Consider the following 24085-nt stretch of genomic DNA (forward strand, 5'->3'; position numbering starts at 1 on the left):
CCCCTGGGAACAAATAAAGTTCTATGAATCTGAATCTGAATGAATTCTGCACAATGTACTTTTGATCCTTCAGGTATATTCATTTTGTTGTTTATTCGTTCGTACTTTACTAGTTTTGAATGCAGGGCCTTGAAGTGGAATGTTTTTATAGTGTATGTATGTATGTGTGTGTGTGTGTGTGTGTGTGTGTGTGTGTGTGTGTGTGTGTGTGTGTGTGTGTGTGTGTGTGTGTGTGTGTATACCACATAAATGATTTGATTATTTCTTACATTATTGGAATTAGTACTGAAGCAAACGAACAGTCAAACCTGGGAAGCAAAACCAAGCACACTCGGGTATTAGCATATTCTAATCTTGTTTAAATAGCACACGCAGCATCCAATGATTGTGGCTTTATGTTAATTTTTAGTAACAGTGGAGCTTAATGCAGGGGGTGGGTCGTGAGGGTTTTTTTTTTTTTTGGTTTGTGTGTATGTGTGTGTGTTTTTTGACCAGCTGAAAATGGCGGCTCGGAGCGTCGAATCGTTCTAACTTTGTCGCACAATAATAAACATAACAATATACACAGCTGTTAGCACATAACATGGGGAGAAACTTTACTGAGAGGCTTCGGACGCTTTAGTCGGGAAACATTACTTTGACCACTACGGCTTAAAGGAGTTAAAACGCAGAGGTAATGATAAAGAAGGTTCCAACTGCCGTATAGGGGCTAATGTCAGCTAGCTGCTAGCGTCAACGTTAGCCGACGACTTATGAAAGGGATTGTCAACTGAGCTAGTTTACGTTAGCCGATAACGCCAGCTAAAAACGTCAGGAAATAGACACAATGGTTCATAATATTTCCGTTAAAATGGCAGTTGCCTCTGTCTGCGCTTGTCCTCATACAGCGACATATGTTCAACGTAAACGTTAGTAAATTGTGTGTATCGTTAGCTTGCTGGCTAAAGCAACACTGGTAGCTAACGTTAGCAGGGTTATGTAGCTAGGCTCTACCCAGAGAGAGGTGTGTGTTTCTGTCCGATAGAATGTAAAAACACACTAAAACATTTCAGCAGCCATCGGCTATTTAGACATTTTTTAGTTAACACAATTCCCGAAACTTTGTGTCTCTTCTAGAGATTATGGAGGATCCTCACACACGGTACAGCAAGCGCCTGGTGAGTAACTTAAACTGTTAGCTCCCGGAACACTTGTTTTATGTATACAATGCTACTGTTTGGTGTTTTTGTCTAAGCTTCGTGTGTAACATGGGCCTTTTTATACACACAAATCAGTTTAGTGAATAATAATTACTGTTTTTGATTGGAATGGACGACTTTCTTTTGGTACATTGTAATGGCAGCGGTGCCTTCTGTTTTGTTGTCCACCCTAATAACGGTAATGAACCTGTCTAAAGACCCTGGGTTCAATAGGAGGTCAAGTTCAATGTTTAACCTTAGCAGCTTTTGAGCTGTGACCTTGCTTCACCTCTTTACAGTCTTTCTCCCTTGCTCTAAAGTAATTAACTCAATGCTTTCACACTTCCCTGTAATCAAAGATTGATACTATTGGTTTGGGGGAATAAAAAAAAAAGTATGTATATTAAAAGTAAGGTATGTATATTAAAATGTTTTTCTGCCATTGTAGATCAATTTTGGAAAGCAATTTAGCAATTTTTTAGCAACACATCCAATAAACTGTTAATTATTTATTCATTTCCTTTTTTATTTTAATACTTTATATTGAAACAACAGTATGGGTTTATTTAATAATATTACATTGTTTTCAGTTGCAAATTGATAGGTTCTGTGCAGCCATCAGTTATGAAAGTTAGGAGCATCAGAGTTTAGATAATACCACATTTGTCTTAAAGAGATGGGGGTGGGGTGATTTGAGAGCAGGGGTGTTGTGCTTGATTCATCTGTCTAGCCAAGCAGTGCTGCATAGGGTGAGTGGCAGGAGGGGAGTTAAAAAAAAAAGGGGGGGCTCTGTGTGGAAGATTAACCCCTGCTATTGTAACACTGTATTGTTTGGTTCCCACATGAACTGACCTGGTGGCTGGCTGACTGATCAGCTTGGATTGATTTATTGCGATTTAATCCTCATCTTGGGCAGAAGCAATAATTTTGTCACTGTTGGTAGTTTTAGTTCCTTTTTATCACAGAGTTAGAAGGGACAGCTCCCGTGGGTGTCGACTCATGTCTCAGAAATTAGTCTTCAGGAAGAACATTTAAAATTACTTTAAGCAACGCTGGAGAGTTTTGCACCTATATTTGATTCAAATGCACCAGCTTTTGATTGTGGATCAGAACCAGTCCCTCAGTAGCTGAGTTTTTCCATACCAAGGGTAGTTTGGTGAATAATTATTGATGTGATAACTAATCACGAATTAGAATTTACAGTTTGGATTTTGAACCTAGGCAAACCCTAGTCCTTTTTATTGTGTAACTTTTTTGTGTATGTGATCTTTACTTCCATATTGCTTTCTGTTTGACGGGCTGCTATAACCCAGTGTTGTTATGGCACTGAGTTTTCTTAAGTCCTGTAAGACATCCCATATTTCTCACTGCCAGTTATTCCAGCCCTCTCCTCCTGTCTTCTTTTTGTTGCACTCTACAAATCATAGCATACACATCTGATGGAAAAGGTTAACAGAAACCTTTTTTTTTTTTGTCCTCAGCGTACAGGTACGCGGCGCCGCTACCAGGATGACGGAATCTCAGATGATGAAATTGAAGGGAAACGAATGTTTGACTTGGACGAAAAGTTGCGGTGCGACAGGTTTAGCTCTGAGTTGGTCAAACACATGGACGGTAAAGGTGAGATGTAAAATGAAACATTTTGAAAGTGAAATCATACCTTTACATATTTAATGCTATGTGAAGCAAATTAAGGCCAACTGTTTGTTCCACGTGCTGTATTGCTTAATACTGCGAATCTTTAACGCTGTGTTGATCAGATAAAAGTGTCCCAGCTAGTTCATACTGGCCAATTTAAGCTTTATCGTCATGACTTTGGGTTATCTACCCAATGCAAGTTGGGGACTTTTGATGACTGGCTGTGTCTGTTTGTGTATGCCCATTCTAGATTTCACATTTGAATACATCCAGAGGGAAGGGCTCAGGGACCCCATTATCTTTAAGACAACTGACAACCTTGGCATACAGTGAGTTAAATTCTCTTACTGCTTAATCACAGATCATCCTTTTTTTAATTCAAATTTGAAATAATTTCAAAGCAGATACCAAATAAACATAGTTTACTGTGTCTGATGAAACAGAAATGTAAAAAATGACATGGAATTTCCTCTCTTGCAGAATGCCAGACCCTGATTTCAGTGTGAGTGATGTCAATTTGTTTGTTGGTAAGGTCCTGTTTTATGCCCTTTCAAAGTAAATGACTGTACTTTTTGTGCACAAAATGTTATCTACCAAATGCCTGTTGCTGGTTGAGCAAGAGTCAGGCTGATATATTGGGTCATAATTCCTTTTTGCAGACATATTGTATCTGTGAATGTGCCACTGTAACAAAAAAATTGCAGTATGGAAATGCTAAACTAGGTCTGAGCTAATTTAGTAACAGCATCATCATTGCATAGTTTGTCCACCAGAAAGCATAAAAAAAAATGTTTTTCAAATGTAAAACTTCCTGCTCAGTCTGTATCGTTAAAAACAAGAAGTAGTCGGTATAAAGACTTTTTTAATGCTAGGTATTTATGCTAAAAACAATTACATTGTTATTGTTTTTTTTAATTTAATAAACTCCTACATATCATTCCTGGTCTCAAAAAATCAAGTATTGGTTGGTCTGTAGTTGGTGGTTGTTTTAATCAGATATAATAAGTATTATACACTATGAGTTAATTTGATTTGAGTTTAATTACAGTTGTCTTAGGTGTTGAAGCCTCTTTAATTCTCCAACAGGTAGTCGACGCATTGTAGACGTGATGGATGTGAACACCCAGAAGGGAATTGAAATGTCAATGGGTCAGTGGCGACGCTACTATGAGACACCACCATCAGAAAGAGAAAAACTATACAATGTCATCAGCCTGGAGTTCAGCCACACCAGGCTGGAGAATCTGGTCAAACGGCCGGCTTCGGTGAGAATGCACACACTGTCACACCTCAGGGCTTTACCACAACCCACGCAAAGTTTCGGTATTGATAATGCCAGTTTTGAACTCTTAACGGACTAAGCAGGAAATCACATTTTATACAGTTCAGAAAGATTACTTAATAATCTTAAGTGGTTTCAGGTATCGTGAACAATCTTGGGTTTGGTGTAGACAGCTGGAATGCATGTTTTATTCTAGTTTCTTCTCCTCATTATCCAGGTGGACCTTATTGACTGGGTGGACAACATGTGGCCTCGGCATCTCAAGGAGAGACAGAGAGACTCTACTAACGCCATCATAGACATGCATTATCCCAAAGTGCAGAAGTGAGTAAACCAGAGACCTCAAAATGTATTGTGCTTGACTTGCTGTAGTTAAGATACAATACCGATTACACATCCACATTAGTGATAACCTTAAGTCAATTCAATACTTAAGGTCCCTCTTTAATTTTTTATTTCTTTCTATTTCAACTTTTTATGAAGTTTTTCAAATCTCCATTGTCTTTTCTGTCTTTCTTACCCTCCTCTCAGGTACTGTCTCATGAGTGTGCAGGGCTGCTTCACAGATTTCCACATTGACTTTGGAGGCACTTCAGTCTGGTACCACATCTTGCGTGGAGGAAAGGTCAGTCTGAGTGTCATGCCACACAAGAACCATAGATTTTGTAGTGTCTCAATGGAAACTTTTTAGTCATAATGAGTCAGTTATGGTGTTAGAATAAAACTAAATGTATCATGGGCTTACTCTCCATCTTGTATTTCGACTTCCTGTTTCCCTTAAATGCACATTAGTTCCATGGTCATTTTATTTTTGTATTTGTAGACCTCAGATCTACCATATGTGACCATTTACCTGTGCCCCCTGCAGGTGTTCTGGCTGATTCCACCCACACCACAGAACTTGGAGATGTATGAAAACTGGGTTTTATCAGGAAAGCAGGGAGACATCTTCTTGGGGGACAAGTGTCATGACTGTCAGAGGATAGAACTCAAGCAGGGCAACACCTTCATAATCCCATCAGGTCTGTTACTACATAGAACAGCAACACTTACAGACATGTAGTACACGCAATTACAAAGTCTCTACCCTTGCCTACAAAAAAAACCCCACACACTTGAAGACTCCCTCCAATAATCCTGTATCTTGTATGTTGTAGGGTGGATCCATGCTGTGTACACTCCAGAGGACACGTTGGTGTTTGGGGGAAATTTCCTCCATAGCTTTAACATCCCCATGCAGCTCAACATCTACAGCATTGAGGATCGCACACGGGTGAGCAGCACCTTGCACTCACTGTGAACTACCCTCTTGCCAGAAGGCAAGATTCAGTCTTACTCAGTGGAATTACTCACAATAGAAAAATTGTAGTGTCACATTGATTTATCAACAATGTGACTTTAATGTTAAGAGTGTTAAACTATCTGGGGATGCACCATCTGTTTACCTCCCAATACCAGTGCATGTACCTAAACATAGGGTATCCACTGGTACTAAATAACTATCAGATACCAGTGCTCTCATTTCTCAAATTTATGATGCCTGTACCTCGCTGAGTAGGACTCATTACAATCATTTTTATGGAAGGTAACATGAGACCAGGAATTACTGCAGCTCTTAAAACTGAATTGTAGCCCACCGTGACTGAATTAATTTAAGTGGTAGTGAAAACAATGAATTTTAGAACCACACCAAGATACTCCATTTGATGTGAACTTTCCCCATCATGTCGATACCTAATACAATAAGGTCCATGTCTGTGTTGATACTGCTGCACAATTAAATCTGAGAAGTCACTTAATCAAGTTTAGGTAATAATACTAGCATTTATGCCTCCTGCTTCTTTGGTGTAACATTTGGACCCTAGACCAGTCTGACTTTCACAGAAACCCCAAATTAAGCCATTTCCAGGAAACATAACTGTCCTTTGGGAGACAATGCAAAGATTTTTTTCTGAATTTGGCAATAACACGAGTTTGGTTTTGCTTGGCTACAACAGACTTTTCAGACACTGTCACTTCTCAGCTATAGATGATAAGCTGGGCCAGGGGACACACACAGGTGTTCATCTGGACCTCATCTGGACTTGCCCAAACATCTTCCCAAGCAGAGGTGCAAACCACAACAAAGTTACAACTAATGCTTCTCATGAAGAAGGAGCAGTTTGTTGAAAAATCAGAAATTCTCTAAAGCAGTACTTGGCTAAACAGGGTCTTGAAGATGCCACAATTTTTCAACTATATTTTTCCTAATCTGTTTCTGTTTTCCTCCTCTAGGTGCCAGCAAAGTTCCGCTACCCTTTCTATTATGAGATGTGCTGGTATGTCCTGGAGAGATACCTCTACTGCCTGACCAACGTCTCCCACCTCACCCCTGAGTTCCAAAAATACTCCCTTGGCATAGGTGAGGACAGATGAACACAAGGAAACATTGCTGCCCCAATTTTTTTCTCGTTTTCACACAGACATATAAATGAATCCATCACTGACATGAACTGCAACCATCTTGTCCTTTCTCTTTTCAGGACTGACTCAGGCTGACCTTGAAACCAGTGATCACACCGGGAACGGCACCTCTAATGGAGTTGATAGTGACCCTGAAAAGGTGGAGAACAGGTTCAAGGAAGACGAAATCAAAGAAGACGAACCAGCTCAAGTTACCAAACCTCAACACCTGCTGACCCCCTTTGAGCTGGAGGGACTATGGAACCTCTTGGGGAAGCTGGAGGAGCTGCCGGCTCACAAAAAGTGTGTCCCTGCAGGCATCAGGAACGCCGCAGCCCTTCTCAAAGACATGAGGGTGGGTGTCGCCTAAGTTCCTGTTGCAGTTTATCCTGCAAATACTTCACCGTGGCTACACGACATTTAAACGTACATTTCACAGGTTGCTACTGCTGCCTTCAGGGCGCTGTGCTGTGGTGGAAATTCAGATATATTTAAAAAGGTTTTTGTCTTACTACTCTTTTTCTCTTCTCCACTTGCACAGACTGTTCTGAAGGACCATGCCAACGATAACCCCAAGCTGTCCTACACTGGAGAGCCTATTGTCAAGTGGCCCAAAAGGGTGAGTAGTGAGTCTTGCTGTGTCTCTATACTATGTGCAATTTTCCTCTTTTCTTCATTTTCAACTGGGAGTTGCAAGTAACAGTAAGAATTTCCCTACGGGGATTAATAAAGTTATTCTGATTCTGATTCTGATATACAGCCATCATGGTATCAGCCCCCCATTCCGCCTCCCCCTGTCCTGTACCGTCCTCGCTTGGGTCCCACCCTCCACAAGCCTCTGGGTCAGAGGTCCACCAAACGCTCCTCCATTTCTGCCCTGAGGCGCAGACGGGTGAGGTGCAAGCGCTGTGCTGCTTGCTGCAGGAAGGAGTGCGGCACCTGCCAGTACTGCCACGACATGAGGAAGTTTGGTGGGCCTGGACGCATGAAGAAGAGCTGTATCATGAGACAGTGTCTAGCAGTGAGTTGTCATACCCATCATTGTCTTTATATTTGTTGTTTATGTTCTCTTACAATCCCAGAACTCTTCATTCTTAAATGAAGATTTTCAGAGAATAGTAAAGAACTTCTGACCATTGGCATAATGGCTTCTGGTTATATATATAAAACATATTAGTTTTAAGAATTGTCATAAACAGTAATAGATATCAGCCTCAGATCTGTGTTGTTTTATTCCAAGTGTCAAAGAACAATTATTTATTCCTCCAGCCAGCGTTGCCAAACACAGCTCGATGTGCCATATGTGGAGAAGGTGAATCAGATGAATCAGATCCGAGCGCTTACTCACTCATGGAGTGCTCAGTCTGCTCGCAGATTGCCCATCGTCAGTGCATCAAGGTAATCTTCTTCAGAGACAGTTAAGGCCATAAATTGAATACAATACTCAGTTATTGCACAGTTTGGTTTAATAGATGGTGTTTCAGACTTTCAGCTGTTCTCTCTTTCAGGAACCTGGTGAGGGGAAGATCAATAAGGATCTACCCAGCTGCTGGGAGTGTCCCAAATGTTATCAGGGCAAAGGTTCAGCATCAGAGGTACCAAACACATATCTTCTTCCTCTCATTTGCCCTGTGTTTCTGTGTTCTCCATTCATTCAGTCTCCAGGACACATTTTCCTTTCCTCAGCAAAGTTTCCATTTTGTGTAATCTCCATCAGTTGCAATAGGGTTGTTGTTGAGGACTCAAATGAACAATGACAGCCTTTCTTCTTCAGCCACACAAACCATCTCTTTCCTTCCTTCCCACGTCAGTCTTCCAGCGATGAGGAAAGTGAAGAGTCAGAGGGCTCATCCTCCTTGCCACCGTCCAAACTTGAATACCGGGAAGGCATTGGTGTAGGCGAAGGGGCGAAACGAGGGAAACGTAGCAGACCGCAATCCCGACCCACAGCACCACCACCTTCTCAGAAATTGTTACTGCAGCATCAACAGAATCGCAAAAGAGCAAGTGCACTGGAGCTCAGACTTAAGAAAAGGGTAAAGTGGAGATCTTAACTGTATTTAGATTCTGTTTTTGAAATTTTGCAGTGTTTTAATGATCAAAAGCAAGAAGAAGAAGAAGAAACTGTGTTTTCCTTTCTCCATGGGGAAAATGTTTTGATTTAAAGCTTTTGAACAGTTCACATCTTTCCAGCTCTCTAGTTCTTCAGATGTCCTCTCGGTTTTAGAAGCCCTGACATTATTCAAGATTTTAATGCATTGAAAATGATTTTGATCTATTTTAGTCACAAAATCTAATCATAACCTTGATGAAACTTTCTGTCACCCTGAAACTGGTTTGACACATGCTGTAGATGTGATGGCACTTCCCCAAACTTAAAATAGTAGATAACACCTTGTCTAGGTGTGGATTTTTTCTGTATTAGACATTTATCTCATTTCACAACCGCTTTTCTGTTAATTGCAGATAAAACTGGAGCGCAGCAAACTCTTAGTGGTAAGCAACGCACTTTTCTTCTGCAAATAGTTTGTATTGCATTTAAACAATATTATAATGCATATATATTACAGGATGAAGTTTTCATATTGTAGAACTGTATTGGTTGTTTGAAACATCCATTATCTTGTTTTCATTTGCCAACCTTTTTATTCTTTCCCTCCCAGAAACAGAAACAATCGACTCTCGATCGTTCTCCCAGGCTGCTCAGCTCCAGGCTGCTATCCCGGCTTCGCTCTCCAACCAGCAGACTATCTCAGGGCAGAGGCCGGGGCTCCACCTGGGCGGATGGTGCACCCTACCACACTTCTCCCGGAGACATGGGGTCCTTTCAGCAGCAGCAGTCTTCCCTCGGTCTGGTACTTGAGCCCAGGGGAGAGCCCCGCAGAGGGAGGGGAAGAGGGGTGAGGCTGCGGGGAGGAGGAGCAGGAAGAGGAATCAGAGGTGGTAGGGGGCATGGAGACCTGGAGGAGGAGAGTGAGGACAGCAGCAGCAGCAGCACCAACAGCAGCAGCAGCAGCGACGAAGAAGAGGAGAGGGGGCAGAGTAGTGGCAGGGGAGGGGATAAAGAGAACCAGCCACAGTCGAGGCGAGGAGGACGAGCAGCCAAAGAAGGAGAGGAGGAAGGGAGCGAGTTGGCCAACCAAAACTGCGCAGAGGAGGAAGACGAGGAGGAGATGGAGCAGGACAGTCAAACGGGTGACAAGGACGGCTCATATCTTAAAGTGACACTCCAAAGGCCAACCAGGGCTAAGCGGGACCCATCAGCCATTGTCCCCAAATTAGAGGCTATTGCCCCTCAAACTGCTACTTCCACAATGCACAACCAGACCAGAGCCCTCGTCAGACCCCCAATTAGAAATCGCGGCCCCTGTCCCGATCAACACTCCAGTAGGCACACGCCCCCACACACTCGCAGTGGACACACAGACACTCGCACCTCTCATCCAGAGAGGCTGGAGGTCTCTAAAAGACAGAGGCCAAACAGGCCTGGTAAACTGAGCAATGGTGCTTCTGGTTCTTCATCCTCTGAGCTTCCCCATCTCCGCATCCCTTTGTCTGCGCTGCAGGAAGGAGGGAGCGAGGCGGACAGGGAGAGCAATGGAAGCGGGCCGGGTTGTGAGAGGGAGGTGTGGGTGTCTGTCTTCCGCTACTTAAGTCGAGCAGATCTCTGCGTCTGCATGGCTGTCTGCAAGAACTGGTACAAATGGTAAGACCTCTTAGCTGATATTATTATTATTATTAGGGATGGGTTCCGATAGCCGGTCTCATTTTGGATCCGGTTTGCAATTGACCAAAGACCTGTGTTCATTAGTCTTTGGTGTTAACTTGTAACTGAGCGATTTTCTCAAACCTTTATCTCTCCTCATTAGTGTAGAGCAATGGGAAAATTATGGATGTTCTCATTTTATGTCTGTATCAAAGTGACAAACATCACTGACTGCCAATCAGATCACTCTTTAACATAAAGCACTCTCTGCAGCCAGTGCCTGTGTTCGTCCAAAGATTTATGGTGAGTGACAAAAGGTGTCACTTTGTACCACCACCATACAACTGTAAGTGGACTGTTGTGTTGGTGTATTCAACAGGGACCAACAGAGTGGTTAATTGAATAACTAACATTTCATATATTATGCTGCTTATCTCACTTTCAGGTTGCTGGTACAGAGTGTGAACACTAAAAAAGCCTGCCACCAAAAACTGTTGTGTTTCTGTCATTGTCAGTCAACAAAAGGCGATTAGGCAGCTTTTATGTGTGGTTATTTTTTGCCTTTAGTTTATTACAAATATTGTAAAGGTAAACCTAATGAGACTCAGTGATGGATTTGAAAGGATTTGGATTTGGTAAGTAGATTTGAATGAATGTATTCTTCATGAGTGTGTGCTTGTCCATAGGTGTTTAGACAAGCGGCTTTGGTCACGGATTGACCTGAGTGTCAAGCGCACTATTACTCCTCAGGCCCTAACAGGCATCATCAAGAGACAACCCGTCACACTCGACCTCTCTTGGACTAACATCTCAAAAAAGCAGCTCAGCTGGCTTGTTGGCCGCCTGCCTGGTACGTAGACACTTACTGATGCACTTTCACACAATTTTCATTGAATTAAAAAATGCTTGACACTATAAATGTAAATAAATATGACGTTATGAAAGAAAAGAGCTATATAAACAGATACCATAAAAAAGCAGATTCATTATATGCTCATTTCTGTTTGTCTAATTATTTCATAACATCACATTTACTTAATATTGGCAGTTTTGGAGTTTTATAAATCTTGTCCTGATTTTGCAGGGCTGAAGGATCTGATGCTGGCAGGTTGTTCCTGGTCATCTATTTCAGCTCTCTGCTCCTCTGGTTGCCCTCTCCTCCGTTCTCTCGATCTGCGGTATGCAGACGGGGTCAAAGACTCTCAGATCAGGGATCTCGTCAGCCCTCCAGGTGAGAAAAGACTGCATGAAGCCATCACTGTTAATTTATCCAGTCGTCAACTCTTACATCTTGTGGTTTTTTTCGCATATTTTCTACCCCTCTTCTCATTTTACCTCCTTTTTACACTTTTTCTCATCAAACTCTTTTTACAAAATCTCTGCTTTTTTTTTCTTTGTCTTCTCTTCCCAAATGACTCCTCTGTTCCAGGCTGTGACAATCGCAGTCAGTTGCGGACCATGCAGTGTTTGCGACTAGCAGGCCTGGACATCAGCGATTCCACTCTGCGCCTGGTGATCCGCCACATGCCCCATTTAACAAAACTGGACCTCTCCCACTGCAACAGCCTCACCGATAACTCCATCAACCTTTTGACAGCAGTAGGCTCATCCACCCGAAACACGCTGACAGAACTCAACCTGGGAGGTGAGAAATTGATTCGAATCGCTAATATGCAAGACACAAAATTCATTTGTTGGATCAAAGAACATACAGACATGTTGCTCTGGTTTTAGCAACCTACTGATGTATCTGTTTACCTGTTCCTTTCCCAGGCTGCAGTAAACTGACAGACACGTGTCTAAAGTATCTCCGCCGCCTCTCTTGCATCTCACTGCTCGACCTGCGGGGCTGTAAAGGTGTCTCCCGCAAAGCCTGTGAGGCCTTCATCTCCGAGCTGTCAGTCAACACGCTCTACTGCCTATCAGATGAAAAACTGATCCAGAGGATATCCTAAGCTCCTGCTTCCCCTCACTGCAGAGGTGATTTGAGGTGTAAAAGCAGGGGGAGTGGATCCTGATGTGAATCTGTGTGACACAAAGGACACTTACAGGCAGGGAGGTTCACATGCACCAGTGTCACTTAAAAGGAGTGGTGGGGTCTAAACTGGGAGGGCTTCCTCACTTAGCTGGTGTTGGTAAAAAGGGGCTGTCACAGCTGTAACAGTGTTTCTTTTCAACACATTTTTTCCCGTGTACTTAAAAAGAGACTCAGGAGCTGTTATTTTTTTTTCTTTTTTTTTTCCTGCTGTTCTTTTGGAATTAAAGTGTGGAAAAGCACGTTTTTTTTATTGCAAGGAGTGGGAGAACATAGGCAATTAATTAGCTGTATTAGACTACACATTCATTGGATAACCAACTGTGCAACTCTTTTTTTGGACAGATGCCAATCTTAACTCCCGGCACATACTCCTGCCTTGAGAGAGAACCTTTTGAGTGTCATCATTTGGGGTATAAGTGCATTGTTCAGTTTAACTGATCCCCATAAAGTCTTATTTATCACATGACACATTTAAACATATTTGATTTCAGCTACATTTCGGTGCTTCAAAATAGATTATTTTTTTGTCAGGTTCAAGAGAGCAAACGTTGAGTTGTTTTTGATGGCTTATGCTTTGTGCACAACAGCTATGTGTTGCAATTTAAAAAAAAACAAAAAAAACTAAAGGTGACAGGTTTTTTTGCATCGTTACTTATAAAGTGAGTTACTGGAATGGCCTGTGTTTACCAGCTATATGCTCAGCTTAATAAGGCTTTTGGGTGCGAGAGTAGTTCATTGGTGTACTTGATGAGTATACATGGACATTGAGTGGCTGTGGTTGTGCAAGAGGGCATAAAGACAGTGTGAGAGGGCAGTCGCCATGGCAACAAGACCTCACCCCAACAAAGGGCAGGTTGCATTAAGTGTACGGGGTATGCCAAGGATTAGGTGTCAGATAAATGGTGCATTTTCAAACAACCGTTAGACTTCAGGTGCTATTATTTCCAAACTCCTCTTGCTTTGTTTTTGTACAGAGACAACATTTAGAGCAAAAATGTTAATATACTAGATGAAACTGCTCCCCACCCCTGTTTGATACACTTTTTTTCTTTTCATGGATGAAAAATGTGAGTATCTAGTTTTCACTGACTTTCATGACCTTGTCTAATTCAATGCAGAGATGTATGATTTTGTTTGGGGGTGGGGGGATGTTCATTTCTTTGTTCCCTTCAAGTCTAGTGGTTCTGTATCAAAGGTCTCCTCCCAGACTTCTCTCCCGCCCGTATCCCTTAAAATGAATATAAGTATATAAATATATACTTTTGTGTAAATGTGTTTTCCTCTTTTAGATTATCAAAACGGGAATCCTGTAGCAATGTAATTATTTTCAGAAGCCTTTTTCACTTTATGTTGTTTGTGTTATTTTTCAAGAAAAATAAAAAATGACAAACAATGGGTTATATTCTTACTGGCAGAGGGAGAGATGCATTAAGTATAATTAATGTCAACATCACTAGTTTTGCTTGATTTTTTTTCCCCCCTGTTAATGCCGTAGTTTATTTGCACTATCGGATCAAATGCCAGCTTTTCCTTGGCTCCACCCAGCTTCCCTCCATAACCTGGAAATAAAGCGACGCAAAAGTAAATAAATAAATAAATACCGCTGCTGCAGCTGTAAATACACTTCATCCTGACAAAGCTGGGTGTTGCACAGCTGACTTTGACAGATGTGGCCTGGTTTAGTGATCGTTATCCAAGCAGGACCGTGTTGTAGCTGCAGCTGTTTTCACCAGCATCGCATCGGACACCCTCAACTCGAATGACCTGGATGTGAAACTGGAATAAAGGCCGTGTCTCCCTTTTATTTTGACAGACCGTAACAACCCTGCGAGACAAACAGGGGATGGGTGCTGCATCAGCGAACAGCTAGCTCAGTACATCAGCCGGCGATTTCACCCATACCTTCTTTTTCTTTTTGTCTTCAAAAACATTTGCCTCGTAGAAAATGAGCGGACTTGCAGGTGCATTTTGGGCCAGCTGAGCTAGCTGTCTTGCAGAGTGAAGAATGGAGAACAGGAGGAGCCAAGAGGAGCAGGAAACAATGTTGTTATTAGCCAGTTAGCTAACGTTAGCCCAGCTAGCTGTTAACGTTAACTTCATCAAATTAGTGGGCTGAGTTAGCTCGGCTAACTCAGCCCACTAATTTAAATAGGCACGCACAATATTCTGGTTTGTTTGCTGCCTAACGTTGGCTACTTGGGTAGATTTACTTAGTGACAGGTTTTTCCAGTGACACACTTCTTGCTTTCAGCGTTTACCCATTTTTCTGCTGCTGTGAACCAAGCTAGCTTGCTAACCAGCTGTGTCTGCTGGGGTGTCACTGCAATCTGTTGGCTGCAGATACAAATACAGCTTTACTACTGTTTAACTGTCAAGCGGGCGACAACCATGGCTCACGAAGCGTTTCCTCTGCATTTTCTGGTCTGGAACAATCAGTATCTGGAGCTTGATCGGGAGCTTCAGAAGAAAGAGGTAAGAGAGGAGGGTTATTTGGCAGCTGGTGGATTATGTATTTTTTTTTTTTTTTTTTGTTGTTGTTAAAGAGGTGATGCGTTTGTTATGTCGCACTGCATTGCGCTGATGCTGCTCGTGTGTTTGGTTCTGCAGCAGGATGTGGAGCGCCTGGATCCGAGGGGACGCACCCCGCTGGAGCTGGCTGTGTGTCTGGGCCACCTGGAGTCAACCCGGGTGCTGCTCAGACACTCCGCAGACCCGACACACTGCAACGCACAGGGCTGGACCAGTGAGTGCTCCGCTGCGGCTCTTGAGTTTCACTTTCGCGAGGCTTCACCCATGATTCGTTAAATGTGGATGTATGTTTCAGTCTTGCAGGAGGCGGTGAGCACCGGGGATCCTGAGTTGGTTCAGCTGGTGCTTCAGTACAGAGACTTCAAGCGTGCCACGGAGAGACTGGCGGGCATCCCTGAGCTGCTCAGCAAACTGAGACAGGTGAAACAGCCTTTCAATGGGACATGTGATGAAAAATTCTTACCTGTTGCGCAGAGCAGCACAACTACTCCTAAAAGCTTTAAAATTTGTGGAAAGGTTTTTTTTCATAGTCACTGGATGCTGCTCCTGTGTACACAAATCCCAAGCTTTATTAAATCAGGATGCACAAATGTGAGAACGCGTGGAAGCCTTATGCCTTTGACTAAGTTAACAAAAAAACAACAGAAAACAACCCTTTCTTTGGTGTCTTCCAGGCACGGGATTTCTACGTGGAGATGAAATGGGAGTTCACCAGTTGGGGTGAGTGTGTTTCATTGATGTGTTTTCACAGAGGTCAACTTCAGCACCACAGTGGCTGGACAGCTCCCTCAGCAGCAGCTGTCGCTCAGCAGACTTTGATAGACAAATGTGACTCGCTCCAGTCAGTTCGAGAGACGGGGCAGGATGATTTCAAAATGTTACCCACTACATGTTATCAATACCCCACCTAAAGTGTTATGTATAATGTATTTGACAGGACGGCTCAGTAATGTAATGTGGTTTCCTGTTCACTGTAGCTTATGACTTTGAGCAAGAAATTGTAGTATTACATCACATCATTAAAAAAATAAAAACAGACTTTTTCTTGTTACAGTTTGTTTGCTCTTACCTGATTTCTGTTGTTATATATTGAATACTGTAGGTTTTTTGCTGTTACAATTTTAAGGCATCTTGTTTTCTAATTTGTGATGGATAATTAATCTAAAGCTGCTTTTCTTGTCACTGTCCTTCACTCATTTCCTGTGTGGTTTGGTCCCTCTTTGTCTTTGCCTCTTTGTCTCGTGTTTCTAAAATGCCTCCCCTCTTCTTTTAACTCCCCTCTCAGTGCCCTTGGTGTCAAAGGTTTGTCCAAGTGACGTGTACCGGGTGTGGAAGAGCGGCTCATGCCTCCGTGTGGACACCACCCTCCTGGGCTTTGAACACATGACCTGGCTGAAGGGGCGACGCAGCTATATCTTCAAGGGCGGAGGTGTGTACTATATGCTCCAAGAACAACATACACGTACAGACCAACAAGTGAACAGCTGAGTTGATGGATGGATGATTTGTGACGACAACTTGACTCTGCAGTGAAAGACTTAGAAACATCTCAAGAGGCTTACATGTGCTTTTTCCAGTTCCATGATGAGACCTTTGATGGTTTACATAAACCTTAATGTTTTGAATTGTCCTCTAATAGCAACATTTTCTGTGCGTCTTAGATGACGGGGCGGTGGTGATGGAGGTGGACCACGAGAAGCAGGTGGTGTACACAGAGCCGCTTGTGTTGTCCCCTCGTGACGCTCCCTCCCTCCTGGCAGCCATGCAGCCATCGCAGGAGAACACGGCACAGAGACTGACGTCGCCCATCGTCTCCACACACCTCAACACACGCAACATTGCCTTTGAACGGTAACAAGTACATATGGTATACAGATATGCAAGAATACAGAATTATTTCATCAAGATCTCACTTTATTTGTCTGTTTGCAAACCATGTGAAGATAATCTGCCTCATGTTGTTTCATGGAGCTGCTAACTTTTTTTTTTTTTTTGGTTATGTTCAAGGCTTTCCACCCTGTTTAGATATAAGAAAACTTTAAAGCTTGTAATGTAATTTGGCATGGACATTTTACCTACATTTTCAGTTTGACTCTCACTGTAAAAAAGTTTCCATCTCAAGAACTAAACTAACTTTTAAAGTTATGAGCAACATCTTCATTACTTAATGTGGCAGCTGCAGTGAAATTATAGAGTAACCTCTTTAGTGAACCAAATACACTAAAACAACTCATCCTTCATGGTGTTCATGTACAGTACATGACATCCCCACAGTTAAAAACACACTGATAACCTCTTTGCCACAAGCCCTCACTTTATCTCTTTGCTTGCTTAGGAACAAGTCGGGAATCTGGGGCTGGCGTTCTGAGAAGAGCGAGGTGGTCAGCGGGTACGAAGCTAAGGTGAGGAACTGCTGAGCCAGCTTAGTTCAGATGGTTTTTCAGAAGTGACAAAGCTGCCTGAAACACATGGTTCAGACCATTTGGAGGATAATTACTGTTCTATGTGACCACAAATTATTCAGCATTGCCTAAATTGATAAAAAGATAAATGCGGGGTTAAATAAAAAAGAGAACAACACCAACAAATGTTGTTTGGTCCCATTTTTTCTGCTAATCCTCACACCAAACAAAAGTTTTACCTCCTGTTGTTTGCACTAAACAAACATTATCATAGCCTCATGGAGGTTTTCTAGAATAAAGTGTTTGTTCTTCCTTTTGTGTGTTACTGTTTCCAGGTTTACAGTGCTACCAATGTGGAGCTGGTGACTCGGTCAAGGACAGAGCATCTGTCCGACCAGGACAAGTCAAGAAGCAAAGGTAAACTCACAAACACACATTTGTAAGGCTGGGAAAGCAATGTGTGTAGATCGGTGATGAAAACCATTGTTTTTAGGCCAGAAAATAAAGTTTAATAAATATATTCCTTCTGACTCATAGTACAATTTTTAAAATTTTTCTCTAAACAGACCATTTAGAAGAAAAATAGCATAAATTTGAGGTTGTTGTTGACGATCTCTCTACATTCTTCCCACTCAGGCTCAAAGACTCCTCTGCAGTCCTTCTTGGGGATTGCTGAACAGCATACAGCTCACAATGGGGTAAGAGTCTCCACGGTACCTCTGCATCACATCCACACACACCACCCACACCACCTGCCATCTCCTTTGATTAGCATAGCATCACTTATGACTCTCTCGCTCTGTGTTTCTGTCAGAGTAATGTGTCCCAGTGTGCCAGTCCTCACAACCCCACGGCCATCACAGCTGAGGAATACTTCAACCCAGAGTTCAACCTTAATGGCCGGGACATCGGACGTCCCATCGAGCTTACCAGCAAAGTCCAGAGGTACGGTAAAGAGACGACAACATAAACACCCAGCATAGATCTGTACCACCAAATCGGTGACTGACGAGAACGTTGCACTCTTTCTGCCTCCTCTCCAGGTTTAAAGCGACCCTGTGGCTGAGTGAGACTCACCCTCTGTCCCTGGCCGAGCAGGTGACACCCATCATTGACCTCATGGCCATCTCCAATGCCCACTTTGCCAAGCTGCGTGACTTCATAACCCTACGCCTGCCGCCAGGCTTCCCTGTCAAAATAGGTGTGTGAGAGGCCGACTCAGTGTTTTCCTGTGTGTAGCTTTGTGGATGCCTTGAAGTTATTTAACTGGTTTTAAAGCTCACATGTTGATCAAAACACTGATTCCAGACTCCAGGCCTGTTGGCCTGTAGCTGTAATTGTGCGCTACAGCTGCAGCTTAACACTGTTATGTTAGAACTAAAATAATGAAAACTGCAATAATCAGCCATTTAAATTTGTCAAATAGGGAAAAAAAGCCATTCTTTTTGAAGAGACATGTTTACAATGCTGGACATTATGACATTGTCTGAATTCAACTCGCTGCCTGTCTTCCAGAGATTCCCCTTTTTCACGTGTTGAATGCCAGGGTGACGTTCAGTAACCTGTGCGGCTGCGACGAGGCGGTCAGCTCTGTGACGGTTCACAAACCAGAGAGCCCCGCAGAGGCTGGTAACTATAGGCTCTCACATACACTTACTCAGACACAGTTAAAAGAACCTGAAGTATGGCTTATTGTTTATTTGGATCCCCTCATTGTCCTGGGGTCCAGCATTCAAACATGAGCCGGTTGCTTGCTAATTAATGGACAGAAATCTAAAAGCAACATTTACATGAACTTCCAGCGACAGTAACACTGTGACCCTTCTTCACCCAGGTCAGTCTCCCCCTCCCTTCCACTGTGAGGTGGACCCCTCGGTGTTTGAGCCCCCTCCGGACTACACCACCCTCGGACCAGGCCGCAGTGAGCCAATGAGGGACGAGGATGACAACCTGCTGCAGTTCGCCATCCAGCAGAGCCTGCTGGACGCCGGCACAGAGAGCGATCAGGTCAGAGCAAAGCCTGCTGCCAGTTTGAGTCAGAGAATTCGTAATTAGTCTCAGATTTAGGAACTTATTCTTCCCTTTTTAAATATTTTTTCGGGCATTGGCACAGTTACACATCAGAACAAAATGCCATACTGTACTGGTTGTTAATGTACAGTGCTGTTTTTGGTCCTATCTTTGCTTTTATTTCTCCACATTTGTAAAAATTTGTGCCACATCAAATCATTTAAAAGCTAATTCTAGTTTTTTCTTAGGGCTACAAAGTGCCCCTACAGGGTTCCCTTACATCTAAAGGCAGTTGAAACACTTGTGTCTGGTTTTTAGGTGACCATCTGGGAGGCCCTGACCAACAGCCGCCCAGTGCCCCAGTCTCCACTGTACGAGGAAGACTCTCAGCTGGAAAGGTGAGCTGACCTTCAGACGTTACCTGTCTTACCTGAGAATAAGGAAAAGGAAGGATCGAGCAGAGTTTCTTCGAAATAGGAGCACTTGTATTTGCTACTCTAAAACAATTGTGAGGTTTTTACTCATGCCTATTCATAATTCTCTTATTCAGGGAAATCTCTGGCCTGTGAAGTAATTAAATTAAATGTCTCTAAATAGAATTCAGTAATTAGCTCTTTCTTTACGCCTTCTCCTGGGAACAGCGACTCCCAGTCTCCCTGTAATGAAACCCAGCACTGAAACTGTCCTGTTAAGATACCCTTCTTTGTTTTAATAACACTTGAGTCTGAATATTTCTTTTTATCTCTGTCTTCTCTCAGAGCGATCCAGGAGTCCCTGTCCATCTCCCTGGCCAGCAGGGAGGGAGAAGACACGGCTGACCCCAGCCAGCCCTCTTCTGTCTCCCCTCTGGACCCGACCGCCAATTCCCCTCTCTCCTACAGCACGGGGACCGATCCCCGGTTGTCGGGGCACTTTGGTGTGGCGACGAGCTTCGACGAGCAGCTGCGTATCGCCATGGAGCTGTCGTGCAGGGAGCAGGAGGAGATGGACAGGTGAAGTGGGAGGAATACAAAGACAGTTATGAACAGTCTGACATACATTAGATCACCTGTGATAAAATTGTCATGTGGGTGTCAACTCAACTCAACTGACAACAAATTCTTGTTTCAGTGATCCAGAGATGGTTTGACTCAGAATTTGAGCTATTTCAGCTATTTCTAAAGTTTTTCAGTAGTTTTGATTTTGTTTGCATCACGTCTGTAGTGAGTTTTAGATGCAGCGCAGCCAAAGAGAACTCAGCAACGAAAGGAGGGAGAAGATATCTATCTATTTATCAGTTATCTGGTCCCACTTATCTACATCCTGCTTGCAAGTCTTCACCAGCCCTGCATGTCTTTGGACTGTGAAGGAGAAAGCCAGAGCACCCAGAGGAAACCCATATGCCCCTGCACCACCATGCATTAGAGATGGAAGATTAGAGTAAAGACATTTTTTATCATGGAGTGTTACTGGAGAGCGGTTTTGCTGACTGCATTGTGTGGGTTTTAGAAAACTTAGGCTCTCTGCTTCTCCCCAGCTGTTCTCCAAATACTCCCTCTATTGCTCTTCCTTTTTATTTTTATTTATTCGTTCATTCATTCATTCATTCATTCTCAGCTGCACACACAGGGAGTGCTGCAGTCTGCTCTTCCATCTCAAACTCTGGTTTGGCAGCAGGGAAACAAATGACATCTGGGACACATCAGGGCCCATTTTTTTACATTTTACTGTCTAAACAATTCATCAGCAAACTAAGAAAATTATTGCCAGATTAATCTATAATAAGAAAATTAATAGTTATTTTAGCGTGAGTTGTCCTAGTGTTTGTGATGTTTGATGGTCAGGCAGTGGCTGAATCTTTATTGGCTGATTGAGGAAAGAAGATTCAGATATGAAATTCTGGAAACTTGAAAAACACGGTGCTTATGAATTTCAAGGACAGTGATGCCCTCAGCGGCTTCACAATCTGTGACGAGGTTTGAATACTGGGAAACTGAGATTACAGTATTTACAGGGAAGTCTGCTTCCTTTTCTTGGAAAAAATGCAGACCCAGTACCTTTTAGCATATCTGTTCTCATGTGTCTGTTTACTGGCACTTATGTCTGATAAGTCTGATAATACAGTGTCCTTATTACAGTAATACATCTGCCTCAACTTTTTAGATGCAGTGGTTTATTTTTGTTATTTGTGATGCTAAAGTGGCAGCTTACAGACCAGTTTAATTTAAATGTTGTTGTTTTTTTAATTTTGGAAAAGGCATGACATAAGAAAAACTAAAATGTCATACTCAGTGTGCAGAGTGGCCTTCAGCAACAAGTTTGTCGCACCAATCCACTGAAACAATAGATTTTCCCTCCCTGCCGCTACACACAGTAAAACCCTCAGGTCAGCACTGTAAACACGGTCACATGCTCCTGAGGAATGAAAACTAAGAATCTGCCAAGTCAAAGCATTCTCTATAATTATCTTTTTGTTTATTTTAACTTTAAAATGTTTTGCACTTTGAAGAAAAATTTTTCCACTTAAAAAAAAAGTTTTTAAGTGAACAAATATAAAAGACGAGCAACATAAGCTGCTGTTCGTTGTTTGAAAAGATATTTCACTTATGTGAGGAAAAGTAATCTACTCCTGGAAATGAATCATTTTAATTTATTCACTACTTTGACTGATGAGCATTATTTTGGATTTTTTGTCATAGGAAGCAGAAGGAGGAAGAGGAGGAGCTGGAGCGGATCCTACAGCTGTCACTCACCGAGAAGTAATGTCACAACTGCAATGGAGCAGTGGAGGCGGGTCTTCATTGGGGAACAATCCTCTTAATTTATTCTGTTTTTACTTTTTATTTTTTAAATGAGATATTAAGTTATTACAGATATTTTATGTCTTTCTCACACAAAGGCTGCTACAGGAGAGCGTTAAAGGACCAGAGTATTAGAAACGTGAGTTTGAGTGACACAGGTGGGAGGGAAGAATAAGAAGAGGTACTCTGAAACACACTACAGTGAAGGAGGAGACAAAAGGGAGAGTCTTTGCTTTTCTTTTTTTTAATTAACTATTTTTCACAGTCTTGCTGTCTTTATTGAGTGATAAATAATCCTTAAGCTTTAAACCTATAACATGATCCATGATAATGATGAAAAATATGAAAATACAATCTTAATGGAATAACTTATAAAAATATGATTATAACATTTGAAACATTTATGTTGGCTTACTCCTATGTGTGGAAAAATAAAGAATAATGATCATCCTGGATCATGGTTATGTTTTGCTCTTTACAGTTTATGAGCAAAAGGAAGAAACATAAGATTCATGTGTATCTGTTGTGATATTTTTACAGTTTTTTGATTCTTTCTCATCAAAAAAACAGACAATCATTGTGATCTGTATGAATGGGTGATTCCTGCAATGTTGGCATGAGCACCTTTAGAGTTGTGAGACAGAAAACAGATACCTCATGTAGTTGAAACTGAATCTGCAATGTTTAATCATTAAGCAGCAACTATTCTAGTGATTGATCCATCATTTTAGGTGGTTTTCCATCAAAAATACTGAACATTTACTCATCCTAGCTTCTCAAATGTAAGGATGTATTATGATATATGATAGTAAATCAATTTGTCTTTGGATTGGCTTATCTTTAGACTTTTGGTCCAACAAGATAAACAATATGCAGTCATAGCTGAATTCATATTCTAACCTGTTTGAATCAGTTGTTAGTATCAATCTTATTAGCTCTTATCTCTGATTTAAACACAAAAGCTACAGTATCTTCCCTGATGTAATGATTTAACAGTGACACATAGCTTAATACAGGGATTTGTCAGAAAGAACAGAAACTGGAAGATACAATAATCTCATTCAGTGTTAATTTTATACTATTGCCATGTGTTCCCAAACTGTTTGATCTTTTAAAGAAGGGATCTCTAACTAACTGCCCGAGGGCCAGATCTGGCCATGAGAAACTTTGTTCATCACATGTTTTGAGTCTGTTACTTTTTCCCATTTCAAATTTTCACCTTTTTTTCTGGCAAGGTAGCAGAATTGAAAAGTACAAAATGAGCTTCTCATCCATGTTAATATCCTTGCTTCAGGGGTCGTAATGATGCTACCATGACGGAAATATCCTCAATTTTCATTAAATTTGCTACAGATATTCAAGGTCCCCACAGGATAAGTTCTGTTGACTTTGGCGATCCTCTGACTTTTACTCAAGGTAAAAAAATTTTTTCACAAATTCAGTTAAATTTCTCAACATCTGTTGAACAGTTTGGCACAAAATTTTGTGCACACACAGATCATCTTTTATAATAGCTTTGGTGATCTCCTCACTTTTCCTCTGTAACTCCATGAGGTTGAAATTTCTGTTTTTCTTTCTGTTGTTCTTTTCTGCAGAGTCATTTGTTACACACATTTATGGCCTCCACAGGATAAATAGTAATCACTTTAAGGATCCCCTGACCTTTCCGTCTAGTGCCATCATCAGGTCCACTTGTTCAATTCGTCTAATTCAGTACATGCAATACTACTGACATTCCCACCTTTGTGTTTTGTGCTAGTTAGCAAATGTTAGCATGCTACCACACTGAACTGAGATGGTGAACATCAGAAAGTTAGCGTTAGCATTTTAGCATGCTCAAAGCACTGCTGTGCCTCAGGTACAGCCTCACACACCCGCTAACATGGCTGCAAACAGCCATGTTAGCTGTGTGCCAGGTGCAAGAGAAGGGACAAGAGATTTTGGGTCTTTATAGGTGAAATCCATTGTTGAAAAAATTTTGATTTTTTTGGTGCCAAGTGTTAAAGCAGCTCCCAAATGTGTTAAAGAACAACCTGACCAGTGGCCCCCTGCGTAGTTGAAGTTTGAGACCCCTGCTCTA

At 42.1% G+C, this 24085-nt stretch overlaps 2 protein-coding genes across 3 annotated transcripts; both read left to right on the plus strand.

Annotated features, from left to right (window-relative positions):
• The first annotated feature begins 504 nt into the window (after nucleotides 1–504).
• kdm2ab (lysine (K)-specific demethylase 2Ab) lies at nucleotides 505–20639 on the plus strand. Of its 2 annotated transcripts, XR_005894692.1 has the most exons (24): nucleotides 505–673; nucleotides 1117–1157; nucleotides 2660–2798; nucleotides 3067–3145; nucleotides 3297–3343; nucleotides 3903–4081; nucleotides 4316–4422; nucleotides 4630–4723; nucleotides 4967–5120; nucleotides 5256–5371; nucleotides 6373–6499; nucleotides 6621–6895; nucleotides 7082–7159; nucleotides 7301–7561; nucleotides 7810–7938; nucleotides 8049–8135; nucleotides 8352–8576; nucleotides 9007–9036; nucleotides 9204–10246; nucleotides 10933–11096; nucleotides 11331–11477; nucleotides 11676–11891; nucleotides 12020–13640; nucleotides 20630–20639. XR_005894692.1 is itself a non-coding variant. In XM_041047979.1 (23 exons), exons 2-23 carry the CDS (start codon nucleotides 1122–1124, stop codon nucleotides 12199–12201), a joined length of 3915 nt encoding a protein of 1304 aa, XP_040903913.1. In that variant the 5' UTR covers nucleotides 505–673; nucleotides 1117–1121; the 3' UTR covers nucleotides 12202–13671. The 2 variants fall into 2 exon arrangements, 1 of the variants encoding a protein (XP_040903913.1); XM_041047979.1 differs by lacking the exon at nucleotides 20630–20639 and having other exon boundaries at nucleotides 12020–13671.
• Nucleotides 13971–22834, plus strand: ankrd13d (ankyrin repeat domain 13 family, member D). The gene is made up of 16 exons (XM_041047981.1): nucleotides 13971–14756; nucleotides 14892–15027; nucleotides 15109–15233; nucleotides 15488–15533; nucleotides 16099–16242; nucleotides 16475–16664; nucleotides 17149–17215; nucleotides 17551–17632; nucleotides 17852–17913; nucleotides 18030–18160; nucleotides 18259–18416; nucleotides 18731–18844; nucleotides 19050–19222; nucleotides 19544–19623; nucleotides 19984–20217; nucleotides 21904–22834. The coding sequence occupies exons 1-16, from the start codon at nucleotides 14673–14675 to the stop codon at nucleotides 21965–21967; spliced, it is 1890 nt and encodes a 629-aa protein (XP_040903915.1). The 5' UTR covers nucleotides 13971–14672; the 3' UTR covers nucleotides 21968–22834.
• The last annotated feature ends 1251 nt before the right edge of the window (nucleotides 22835–24085 follow it).

This window comes from Toxotes jaculatrix, chromosome 10 (genome assembly GCF_017976425.1).
Source record: "Toxotes jaculatrix isolate fToxJac2 chromosome 10, fToxJac2.pri, whole genome shotgun sequence".
In the NCBI taxonomy this organism is placed as follows: Eukaryota; Metazoa; Chordata; class Actinopteri; family Toxotidae; genus Toxotes; species Toxotes jaculatrix.